The sequence below is a fragment of the Mercurialis annua genome, linkage group LG4, assembly GCF_937616625.2.
Source record: "Mercurialis annua linkage group LG4, ddMerAnnu1.2, whole genome shotgun sequence".
Lineage (NCBI taxonomy): Eukaryota > Viridiplantae > Streptophyta > Magnoliopsida > Malpighiales > Euphorbiaceae > Mercurialis > Mercurialis annua.
The window spans coordinates 30,586,388-30,599,196 of record NC_065573.1 but is presented as its reverse complement, the minus strand read 5'-3'; the positions used below and the strand labels follow the sequence as shown (position 1 = coordinate 30,599,196).

General features: G+C 31.4%; 1 protein-coding gene and 1 long non-coding RNA gene across 5 annotated transcripts; one reads left to right on the top strand and one right to left on the bottom strand.

Moving 5' to 3' along the window:
• The first annotated feature begins 627 nt into the window (after nt 1-627).
• Nucleotides 628-9,920, top strand: LOC126677653 (folate transporter 1, chloroplastic). 4 transcript variants are annotated; one of them, XM_050372381.2, is made up of 13 exons: nt 632-883; nt 962-1,038; nt 1,800-1,876; nt 2,040-2,133; nt 2,590-2,683; nt 3,139-3,212; nt 4,255-4,371; nt 5,873-5,944; nt 6,051-6,071; nt 6,639-6,706; nt 7,275-7,770; nt 7,855-7,970; nt 9,538-9,920. In XM_050372381.2, the coding sequence occupies exons 1-11, from the start codon at nt 760-762 to the stop codon at nt 7,405-7,407; spliced, it is 951 nt and encodes a 316-aa protein (XP_050228338.1). In that variant the 5' UTR covers nt 632-759; the 3' UTR covers nt 7,408-7,770; nt 7,855-7,970; nt 9,538-9,920. The 4 variants fall into 4 exon arrangements, with proteins under 4 accessions (XP_050228340.1, XP_050228338.1, XP_050228337.1 ...); XM_050372380.2 differs by lacking the exon at nt 9,538-9,920 and having other exon boundaries at nt 7,855-8,024; XM_050372382.2 differs by lacking the exon at nt 9,538-9,920 and having other exon boundaries at nt 633-883; nt 4,258-4,371; nt 7,855-8,024.
• Nucleotides 9,241-12,164, bottom strand: LOC126677654 (uncharacterized). Its single transcript, XR_007640565.2, has 2 exons — nt 12,039-12,164; nt 9,241-9,549 (listed from the first exon to the last, which is right to left on the bottom strand). It is a non-coding gene; the product is annotated as an uncharacterized LOC126677654 (long non-coding RNA).
• Between the last annotated feature and the right edge of the window lie 645 nt (nt 12,165-12,809).

Below are 12,809 nucleotides of genomic sequence, written 5' to 3'. Positions count from 1 at the left end.
AGATTAGATACTAAAATGGTCCAATTATATCCTTGATTGATTAAAAAAAATATTGTCTTGAATTGATTTAAAAATAAAAAATATCATTTTTAATTAATAAAAATGACTAATTATGAGTTGATGCACAAATTCAATAATCGTGATAACTCTTTCTTTAATGATGAATTATCATATTTAGAATACAAAAAAAAAAACAATTATGCAAATAAACCATGTAAATTTTGAAGATAAAATAAATATCATCTTAAATAAAAAAAAATCAATATAATTGAGCTCTTAAAATTATAAAATTGGTGTAAATGCATCTTTCATACAAAAGATATGTTTCTTTTTGAAATTAAGATCCTCTCAATTTCATCGAACATGATAAAATGTCCAATCAATCAACACTCTTTATTAAAAAGTAATAAAAAGATTATCAAATCGACTTATACTATATATTTTATAATAAAGAGTTTATATTGATTAGACATAATAAGTCAGCCTGAAATTATCTTTCTTTTTTAGAAGTAAAAGCTGATTTGCATCAATTTTTATTAATTTAAGAGCTGAGTTGTTATTAGACAAAATTTGGAGGGCGTATTAGCACCTTTCGTCCGAAAAGTGAAAAATAACAAAAATGTCAAAGACATCGTTCATCACCCTCAACAATAAACTTTACTGTTTGTTAGCGCCGGTCAAATAATTTGCGTTTTTGCTTCAAACTGGTCCAAAACTAAATCATAGTTAGTTCAGTTTCTCCGAATAAAAAAATCATTAATGTCCACAACAGTAAAATCACACTCAAATTGGCAATGGGAGACCGCAACTGCCGGCGCCGTAGCAGGCTTCGCTACCGTTGCCGCCACTCATCCGCTCGACGTCGTCCGTACTAGGTTTCAAGGTCACCTCTTTTTTTTAATATGCAATTTATAATTTGTATATCAAAAATCTAATACTCTAATTTATGTTGGATTTATAGTTAATGATGGCCGAGTCTCGAATTTTCATACTTACAAAAATACTGGTCAAGCCATTTTCTCTATTGCTCGTTTTGAGGTAATTAGATCATGCCTTTTACCTTCGTAAATTCATTTATCTATTGGTTTAAAAAATGAATTTTCATTTTATGATATAAATTGCTCAGTTGTTTGCTGCACAAATTTTCTTTCTGTTAAATTACACACTATTTTGGCTTTTTACTGGAATTACATAATGTATTAATTAGGCTAAGAACTTCTAATGAAGTTGATTATTTATTGATTTACTTGAGGTATCTCAGTATTTTTGAGCTGAAAATCGCGGCTATATGTTTGTTTTTATATTGTTAATTAGTTTTGGTCTGTAATTAAACTATTGAACTTGTATAAGTGATACTTATTATGTTCAGAATGAAATACAGAGTAAAAGCAAATTGAATATTGTTATCAAATAACTAAAATAAGAAGACACCGTATAGATTCTGGAGAGATTTGTAACTTAGGGGTTTATGCTTTCCAAATGTTGTAAAGATTGTAGACTTTCATGTAAGTAGAAGAGGATATAAATTCTGGTTCAAGAAAATTACAATTTTGCGGTGAGAAATTATTGTCTGTCATTAAAGGTTGAGCTTCAACCTAATCTATTTTTATTGTTTTCGAAGAGAACCTAATAATTTTTTGTTTTACACTTGATGAACTTTGCATATTTATTGCTGTTGATGTTAAATGAAGAGTGCTTTTCACATGGAGTTTTTCTTTCCTGTGTGACTCTTTCATGTTGGGTCAGAATGTCACCAAAAGCTATCTTGTTTTACTCCTTTTTTTGGTAATTTGCTGCAGGGTCTTAAAGGACTTTATGCAGGATTCCTTCCTTCGGTTCTTGGTTCGACAATTTCTTGGGGTTTATACTTTTTCTTGTAAGTGCCAATTTTTAGATCTTGTTCAAGAGTCCTTATTTTATTTCATTTAGGAGTCTTTAATTGGTGAACTGTAGTAATGCCTTCAGTCATATTATTTCGAATGAAATGAATGTCTTATATTTTTTGTGTACTTACATGTATTTTGCTTCTTTTTTTGCAGCTATGGCAGAGCCAAACAAAGGTACTCTAAGCATAGGGAAGAGATGTTGAGTCCTGGTCTCCATCTTGCATCTGCTGCAGAAGCTGGAGCTTTAGTAAGTATTCAAAGTTTCAAACATTAGTGATAACAATTAGGAAAATTTCTGCAGCAGATATTCCATGTTTACAAAAAAAAAAGAGGGGAAATACTGTAAAACAAAATTAGGTTTGGCAATAGTTGGGGAATAAGTGGAGAAGGGAAAATATCCATTTGGGTTCACATGGAATTAATAGAAAAATTGTATATATTCAGGTTTATCAAAAAAGTTAAATACAAGTGGACTTAATTGTACGCGATGATTCAATTTTTTCTTGAAAAAAAATCGTTATATTTTGTAATGAAAGAAATATGTAAGTGACCATTGAAGCATTAGTGGTTCTTTTTTAAACAATTGCATCAGGGTGGTTGACCTTTCGAGATGTCCTCACCATATCTTGGTTATTTTCACTGCTCACAGGAAAATAAGACTGACTTCATATCTTTAACAAACGACAGTGTTTACTTTTTTTAGGTTTGTTTATGTACAAATCCTATTTGGCTTGTAAAGACAAGGATGCAGCTTCAGACTCCTCTGCATCAAATTCAACCATATTCCGGGCTTTATGGTCTGCTCTGCATCTTATATAACCTGCTATTAATGTGCTCTATCTTTTCCCAGTGAGTCATTATCAACTTTGACTCTGAATGTTAATGAATAGTTACGTTCATTCCCTTTCTATAGCATTAATCATCATAATTTTTCGTCTCAGAACAAGACTGGTTTAGGGCCATATTGGTTTCTAATGCTATGTGTTTAACCTTATCCTTTTTCTAGATCTTTTATTTGGGTATTAGATTATTTCATTCTCGTTGGCTTGATTGACTGTGCAAGCTAGTTAAAAGTTTTGCATATTTGTGGGTGAGAACTTTTATTTCTTGCACATGCATATTAAGATGAAGTCAATAACTATTGTTATTCAAATGCATGAGATGAAACAAAATTTTGCTGCAGTTGTTTATTTTGTGCTTCTTGGTTGTTGCTTTTGATATATGCAATTTTCTTTATCCATTTAATTTTCAGATGCATTGAAAACTATAATGAGACAGGAAGGATGGAGAGCACTTTATAAAGGATTTGTTCCCGGTCTTTTACTGGTTAGTTTTTGGAGCTTTTCTCACCTTGTTTTTATTGTAATCACTTTACATATTTTATATTCATAGACACAGCTTGAGTACTCAATGATGTGGGTTAATTAAATCCTTCTATTCAAGACTAACTGACTAAGAATAGAGCAAGTAGGCTGTCAAAAACTGAAAATTCAATAGTTAATTATTAATTAGGATAAATACTTAAGCGATTAGGCTTACCAAAATACAAGTTTAAAACTTCTAATTTTAAGTAATTTAAGTAATTCAAATATAATTATTTAATAAATCTAAGTACTAGTTCACTAATACTAATTCAATTAATTGAAGAAGATGAGAATTGAAAGTACAATAACTAGTTCTTCACAGGACATGGTTTGATTGCTTAAATCAATAAATTTATTACAGTGATTGATTGATTGGAAGCTTCAGCTATAGCCATTAAAAGCAACTCTCCTTGTCAATTAAAATATTAATGCCTTGGACCTTAAGCACTCTCATGTCATATGGTTGTATACATAAACCATGAAGTTTCATGTCAATCCTTTTTTTAAAATAAAAATAGGAATTAAAATAAATTTTATCCTTTGACTAAGTCAACTAACTTATGTAATTGACATGGGTGATATTAATGAATTTGATCAACCGGATTCTTTTTTATATCTTTTAAATGTGAAGTGGGACTTAGTTAATTTGATCTAGCTTCAAGGAGTTTTTAGTAATTATCCCTTGTTATTATTTTGGGAATTGGGTTGAAATAAATCTTATAGAGTTTGTTGCATCAGATGTATTATATACACGCAGTACACACAAAAGCATATCTCATTTCTGCAAAAGACCATTCAAATCTGAAAAGCACAAACCAACAAAATTGAACCCAACTGACATTTGGACAACCAATTGTATGTATATGTGGGATAAAGTTGCAAAGTAAATGGCGCGACGCATTAGAGATTATTTTTGAATGTTTACATGACATCTTTATCAGCCATGATTTAGCGTTGCTTCTTCATATGTTCACTTTCATGACTACATGATTTTGTGGCTTCAGCAGGTTTCTCACGGTGGTATTCAGTTCACAGCATATGAGGAATTTCGTAAAGTTATCGTTGACTATAAATGTAAAGATAGAAAAAGCAACCCTAGAAGTTCCGACTCTGATATATTGGTATGTATCCCATTAATTTAAACAGTATTAGCAAATTCCTGGTTCTGGTGGAGGGAACAGCCTCTGGCATCGACATCTTTTTGGTGTCTGTCTGTGCCTTGGTTTGTGATTTGTATTTTTGGGTTGGGGGTGAGGGTGAGGATGAGAGTTGTATGCTGTACGCCTGTACCTATTGATAAGACAAAGAATCTATCCAAGACATGCTTTTCATGCTTGAATTGTATACAACAGCGTAAATGCTGGAGGCATATGGCTCACTCAGTAACCTGGTTGTTGGATGATCAATTGAGAAAATCGCAATTTGAATTAGTTTTCCCAACCTTATTGAGTTATTTTTACTTTCTGAAAGAATGGCTTAACTTGAGAGAGAATCCAATGATCTCAATTAAGAACTCAATTATATCTTTTTAAGTTAAAAGGAGTTAAAACCTAAGGGAAATTCTTCTTAGACCACCAGAAAACTAGGACTTGAAACTAACTAAGCCTACAAACAAACTGCTGCTCTGTCCTTCCTCCTATTTTAAATAGCATGGGAATTCAATTTAGTGCATAAGATTTAGAATAAGATGAACAGGGAAAGGAATGAGGAACATTTCAAACAGATGGCCATTTTGGATTTTAGACTTGTGAACACTCTGTAAAACATCCCTGATGTCTGAGGTTGTCGTCTATGAAATGTGGAATGATTCTTACAATGGGCCAGATATAAGACTTGGTAAGCAAGACCAGTGCAACCTGACACTCTTTTGCACAATCTTTGTTCATATCTTGATGTTCTGATGCAGCAAATAAAAAATAAGAGAAGAAACGAGGGCCTTTTGATTTTTTAATTCAATTATTTGATTATTACTTTGAGTTTTTGTGCTCTATATATGGATGTTATCCCTAGGGTTTTTTTTGGTTAACTGCCAAATATTTTTTTATCACCAAAAAAATAACTTTAGCAAGTTAACCAAATGGAGCATAGTTTTTTTTTTCAGAATAATTGTTTTGTAAAAGCTCTATTGGCCCTGAGAAAATGGGTATCATTTGTTAAATAAATGCAACGCTATCTTATTGGGACTTAAGTCGTCAATTTTCGTGTGGTCGGTTGCTTATATTAATTGCTTTCTTTCTGTTTTATACTCCCTCCGTCCTAATAGAACTGTCCATTTTCCCCATCTTTTTGTCCTAAAATTCTTGCCCATTTCTAGTAAATTACGATCTTTAAAATTAATTCTCATATGTCGTCCTAATTTAAAGTCCAATAATTAACTAGAACTTTTTGCTATCATCCCAAAGAAGTAAATGAGTGATACTTGATAGTATTAAATAAGGGTATAGTAGGAAAAATAGAGATAAATTTGTAAAAAATTATAATATTAATTCTGTTTTCTTAAAATGTTTGGTAAAAACAAAGTGGACAATTCTACGGAAGTATTATTTTTATATTCATGAATCATGAGGAAAAAACTATATATATATATGCTACTGCTGTACTAACTAGCATTTTCTTACATAGAATTCAGTTGATTTTGCGGTTCTTGGGGGTTCATCTAAAGTTATTGCCATTATTTTGACATACCCATTTCAGGTAAGCATTCTCCTTGGTGTGCAAGGCGTTTATTTGTTAGTTAATTTGTTATTTGTTAGTTGAATATTATATTTAATGTAGGTTGGTGATTTATCTAATTTTTCAGGTTATTCGAGCTCGGTTGCAGGTATGACTATTGCTATATATATTTGTCTATTTCTTTTTTGTATACTGGAACAATGAGCTAACATCAAGGGTTAGCTCTACTCTCCTTACGAGACTTATCATCAGTTTGGGGACTTACCCAGCAGGATATTAATCCGAGAGAGATTCTATTTTGGGCGGTCATCTTGGACATATGATGCTCTATCATGTTGATATTTATTTCCAACTGTTAAATATAAAAGACAAACATTGTTATACCATGCCTAAAGGCTTGGGACATATTATAGTTTTTCATCGTTTTTCAAGGATTGTGTTTATTAGAGTTGTAGGGCGGAACTAGCTATGCATTTGAGGGCGCTTAAGTTGACTTATTTTAAGATAATAATAAACTTTTTTATAAAAACAACAGGAGCTAAAGGATATCTAAAAATTTAGGAGAGGCTAACTCAAATTATTTAACAACTTACAGTTTGTAGAGTTGAAAATGTAATTCGGCCTTTGGTTATAGAACAACTTGTTTATTGTCTTTGCTCTTGACGACGAGACCTTAGATTTGTTTTTTGATTCCTTTTTTGTGCCACTTATACAGCAACGACCTAGTGTGGATGGAGTTCCCAAATATATGGATAGCTGGCATGTTGTGAAGGAAACTGCAAGGTCGGATAAACTTCTCTTAGGTTACTAATAAACATACTCTTAGTCCTTTTCAACCCATTGCGTGTTTGATCTTGTGACCTCTTCTTTGATACTTGGTGCTCAACAATCAATTGGGGTAAATTTAGCCTTAAGTATGGTTAAAAGGTTATCATTTGTTCAGCAACAAACAAAACAAAGTATATTTACCTTTTCTTTATATTTCATTATGACACTTCTTTGATAACAACTATTATTTTATTGATATTAGGCATATGATGATTATTTTAACTGAATCTTTATGAGTATCAGGAGAGGTTGTGATAAGTTGGATTTACGGGAAAAATGAAATGGGCTTGCTAATTAGTAATTACTATAGCACCTGATGTCTCTCTTTCCAAAATATTAAAATTCATATTGAATTTTTTAATGAATACTAGTAAATTTAAATGTTTTTGCTTGCTGCCCATATGCTATACTTTCTCTGGTCTGAAATGGCAGATGGCAGATGCTACTTTGATCATAAATGTATATTTTACTTTGATCTGCTATTTTGCTCCCTTGTTGTTTTATTTCCTACTGCGATTTTCAGGTTTGAAGGGTTTCGAGGTTTCTACAAGGGCATCGTGCCAAGTCTTCTGAAAAATGTTCCTGCTGCTTCAATAACATTTATCGTTTATGAGAATGTTCTGAAGTTGCTAAAATTAACAAGAAGATGTGATTAGCTTTGTGCTGTTGTCATTATTGTTTTAAATTATATTTTTTGCTGGTGCTAACAAGAAGTTAATTTGCATGGGTCAGAGACAATTGGTTTACATTTTCTGCCATCATTTTTTTGTTTTTGACACTGAATGGTGATACTCTAGTTGGTGCCTCATCGGAGAAGTAAATAGTTCATAGCTTATCCATTTAAGGAATAAGGAGGGTTCACGAGCTGTGTTCTTTATACCGCGTTACCATAAAGTAGACACTGGAATATGATACTGAATAATTTTATCTCTCATAAATCACTTCAAGAGGTCTCCGTAGAAGCATCAGAAATCGAATAGATCTGCCAGTATAAATCTCAAAGGCTTCCATCATGTCAGGTATGCATTATTCTTTGTTCATTAGTTGCAAGATAGATATATTTGAACTTTCAGGCTCTGCTCTAATCTTCAGATTCTGTGCAGAGATTAAGAAAAACAGTAGAAAGGCGCAACTTCAGAGAAAAACTTGTTTCTTTATTGAATTGGCGGTCTTTCATGAGTAACAACCAACATTATATGGGCTGCTTACGATGTAGAAAGTGAGACTTCTTTCAACTTTTAATTTATATTCATTTAGTTATGATGTTTAATTATCTCCATGTCTATAAAGTTCTATGTGTATGCTATAGATAGAGACCTGAGGCATTTTTGCGTGTTACTTTTACGAATGACGTGTTCATGCACTCTGGATATGCATGCCAATATACATTGACAGTGTTATTTTGAAACCATAAATGAAAAGAATGCATAAAAGAATCGTTACTCTTTGCTACGTGTTTAGTAGACTTTATTGATGTTGCTACTCCATTTTCATATTTCAAAGTCTGTATTTTGGACTGTTTTTTAGTGTTCATATGCATTGTATGTTTCACAGCCATAAAGTTTGAGCTTTGGTAGACCTTTCACTTTGCTGTAACAGTATTTAGTAACAGTGTTAGTGTAAAATTGATGGAGAAGACTTGAGTGTTATTTCAATTAGAATTTAGGGGGGGTTTGGTCATAAATTACTATTTGGGGACTATGGTAAGAGAGATAAGATATCTCAGAAACTGCGGGTGGAAAGAAGCCGGTAAATGGAGTCTGATTTCTTCTCTACTTAAGGTTCACTTTATAATTTTCAACAGAAAGAGAGTGGATGAGGGTGAAGTCTTTTAGGAGTGTGTGAAAATGTCTCCTATAACTTATTTCTTTCAAAGCTATTACCCCTAATTACGAGCTTCGTTTTCTCTCAAAAAAATATTTAAAAAAACTACGAGATTCGTAGTTGATAAATCACTGAGCAGCATGATAAGTGTTTAGAATAGTACTCGGTCCTGCAAGGAAAGAATAAACGTCAAAAACAGCGTTTGGAGAGTTTTCCGGGAGTCAATTCCGACGATCAAGTTAGTGTTTGTAGGGAAAGAGAATTGGACCACCAGAAAATTCCTACAAACACTAACTTGAAATTTAATTGACTGTCCGAGTAGTCCACCAGCAGTGCTACCACATATTGTGTTGAGTAATCTACTGTTTAATCTATCCGCGCAAACCAAAGAGAGAGAGAATTTAAGTAAAAATGAGTATTGTACGTTGAAGATTGGCACTATAACAATTACATTATGTTGTTTAAGATCGCTACATAATTTTGTTCCATTTAGTTTTTGAATATGTTGAATAATTATTAGATAATGAAATGTTTTGATGTTCCGAATACTTGCATATTATTTTGAAATGTATTTCAGAGCTGAGATTCCAAACTAAATGATTTTGAATTTTCGAATTTTCCATTATCATCAAAATGGACGGACATTAGAAGCAGGGGTGAGAAAAAACAACAGAATAAATCAATCTATTTCGGTTAATTCGGTAATTCAGTCAGTTTTAACTGAAGCAACAAAGTGGCCATAATTATAACTAGTGGCAACAAGTTTTCGTCCCATTTGTCGAGTGTAGGGTGGACCATGGTTTTTGCTGAAAATCTTGGGGTGCAAGTGTAACAATACACTAAAAATGTTAGATCTAGACTCGACTACCATTCTTTGTAGTTTTCTTCTTCCACCTGAGTTAAGAGTATTTAGTTTAGAAAATATTTATCACATTAACTGATGAATCACACAATGGATCCAGGCTCCGAAATACCTGCATACACCAAAAAAGGAGGTCAAAAAGAACACCAGAGAGGATCTCTAGACGTTCGCTCCGACGCTCGAGTCAGCTTTTTTAATAGGAGTAAGAAGAGAGAAAAGAAAGAAGTAATATTGAGCTAATAGAAAGAAGTATCTTAGGGTTTTTCCATGTGAGTTATATAGACTGTTCCTTTCCCATGTTTAGTAGGTCCCGTGTTATATCTCGGAATCTAGATGCGAACGTTGGAGAGTAAGTCATGTTGTCATAGCGGTGATGCTAAGTACAAGTAATTCATAACTCGATATTTGTATCTCGATCATCATGAATCTCTGTAAGTTGTATGTGTTTGTATCTCATCCAATGGTATCCCGGTTATCGATCTAGCATAGCTAGGAGCTCTGTTGCTGGATTTGGTGTCCTCTCATCTCGTCTAGTTTGCTTCGCCCCTATGATCGTTCGTTATCCATAATACGATCATATTATTTAAAGTTCATATCCATTTTGAAAAGCTTAATTACTTAAAAAAAAACCACCTTGTAATTTTTTTTCGTTTATACCATGACCTAAGAAAAAATTCATTTGTACCCTTTTTTTGATTTTTTGTTTTCAACTCTACCCTAAAGCACTAAATTGAACTTTTTATATTTAGAAAAAGCTTAAAATAATCCTTCCTTTTTTAACTTATTTGTATTTTTTTCAAATAGAAAAAAGATGATATAACCCTTCTATTTAATTATTTTTAATATTTTCATCCTTTAATTAATTAAATTGTCAAAAAATAAAATTTTGGGGTACAATTGAAAACGAAAAATCAAAAAAAGGTTACAAATGAACTTTTTCCTAGGTCAGGGTATAAACGAAAAATTGTTTCAAGGTGGGATTTTTTTAAGTAATTAGGCCTTTTGAAAAATATATATAATATGGTAATATTAATAATGAGTTTATACTAGAAAAAGTTAATGTCATAAAAAAATTCAGCAACTTTACATGTTTTTTCATTTTAATCACGCCGTTTAAAAATCGTCATTTTCATACATGAACTGTCATTTTTTATCAAATTTATACGCCGTTCAAAAATCCGGTGAAAATTGTTGAGTTGGAAACCGAATAGTGACATGTCATAATAATCAGATAGTGACACGTCGGCAATTTTTGCCGGATTTTTGAACGGTGTATGGATTTGAGAAAAATTGTAAGTTGGTGTATGAAAATGAAGACTTTTAAATGGCGTGATTAAAATGAGAAAACGTGTAAAATTGGTGAATTTTTTTGACATTACCTCTACTAGAAATGACCATTATATTATATGAGGGAAAAAATTAATAAAACTTTTATTAAATGTAATTTTGAAAAAATGTAACTAGATATAATATTTCAGTTTTCACACTGTTTGTCAATTTTCATTGAAAAATATATACTATTGAGTCCATGAAATTTGAATTTAAGGATTCAAATTTTTAACTTTATTTTAAATTAATTAGATACCTATATCAATTTTTTTTGAAATTTTTTACATTAATGTTATTAAACTTTTAAAAACTAAATTTTGTATAACATTTAACTTTTCATATTTTTCAATTAATTACAACTTGTTTATCATACAATTCTTGTTGTTGTTATGTGTTGTTTTTTGGTTTTTAGATAAAATTTGATTAATAATTGTTTAAATTTGAATAATAGTTCCATCTCGTGCTGATTGCTAGTCCAAATATAGCAATGCCTTTTCAGCTCTTAATCTTTTGAACAAGCCAGTACTGATTACTAGTTTAATCTTAGCCTTTTCAATCTTGTATCTATTTGAGTGTCCAAATTGCTGATTGTTCAAGTGACATAATTTACTTCATGTGAAATATGTTGGAAACATCAGTAACGACATCTTCCCATTTTTATTTCTGTTAATTCAAGTTGTTAAGATTAAAAAAAGTTTTTGTTTGAGATCAGCCTCTCAATATACTCATTATGATATGGTATACCTCTTTAAAGATACAAAATAACTTGCCTCAAGGAGGATCTAGATCATAAGTTCCCATGTTCATAGAAATCGTCTGGGATTATGGGATTATGCGAGGGGCAAATACGATAATACATTGGGTACACATCGAATTTATGACATATATATGTATAGAACGTAGTCATAAGCGAGCTTGGGAGGGGGAGGGGGGGCGAGTGTGTGCGGCCACCTCCACCTTCGGAGAGACATATCTTGAGGCCGAGTAAAATTTTGTCACTAACAAATATCACATAGATTTGATGGAGATTCATGTTGATGGGACTAGAATAATTGATATAGAGAAAACTACTGTCTTTGATAGTACTACCACATATGTGTATCTGGCAGAATGCATTTTGAGCCTTCAATGATGCTGTAAGCTCAACTTTCTTTGAATTTTATTTATTACGTTTCCATTTACTTAATGTTTACGTATAAGAAGTTTGAGAATAGAACTTTAATCTTAAAATAAATAATAAAGAATTTCCTTAAATAAAAAAAAAGAATGCACCTTGATATCAGACAGCTTTAGGTTGTGCGAAGTTCTTATCCGATCCAATTTAACGTAGATTCTAAAATGTATTATATTAAGAAATGTCCAAATATTTCTTATATGATAATTATTATTATTTTCAAATGAAATATGACTTACTTAACAGTTGAGTTAACTCTTTTTTGTAGTTCCCTATAACAAATTAAAAAACAAATAAATCAACTAGGAAAGAAAGCGAAAAAGATATAAATATAACATACAAATCCATTTTTTCTTCTCTCTGTTCAACAACACCTACCATATTACTAGTAATATAATTTCAAACCGCTACAAAAACATTCCAGCAAATGTTCAACTCTTCATCGACTTTATTTTCAAGTTCTTCAACAGTAAGCTAACATGGATATAAAATTAAAAATTACAGATTGTTGACATATAGAATTATTTTTCTCTTCCAACTCTTTTTACAACACAAATATATAATAAGAAGAAATATAATTAATAGTATTGAAAATCAAATCAAACTACTTACAGATTTGGTGCCGCAATAATCATTAGCATGCTGCCTACAATTGCGCCAATTCAAAATTACTCGGTAAGGTTTAGTTAGTAAATGAGAATTTTATTAGTATGGCTTTTTTATTTTCTAAGTTAATAACATATGAGTATTCAACCATCTCGGTTAAGATAAAATTAGATTAAATCAAATCAAACACATTAATAAAATTAGCTAATAGAATCAAACTAACTTATTAGCCGAATTTTATAAAAAGTAAAAATTGAATTGAC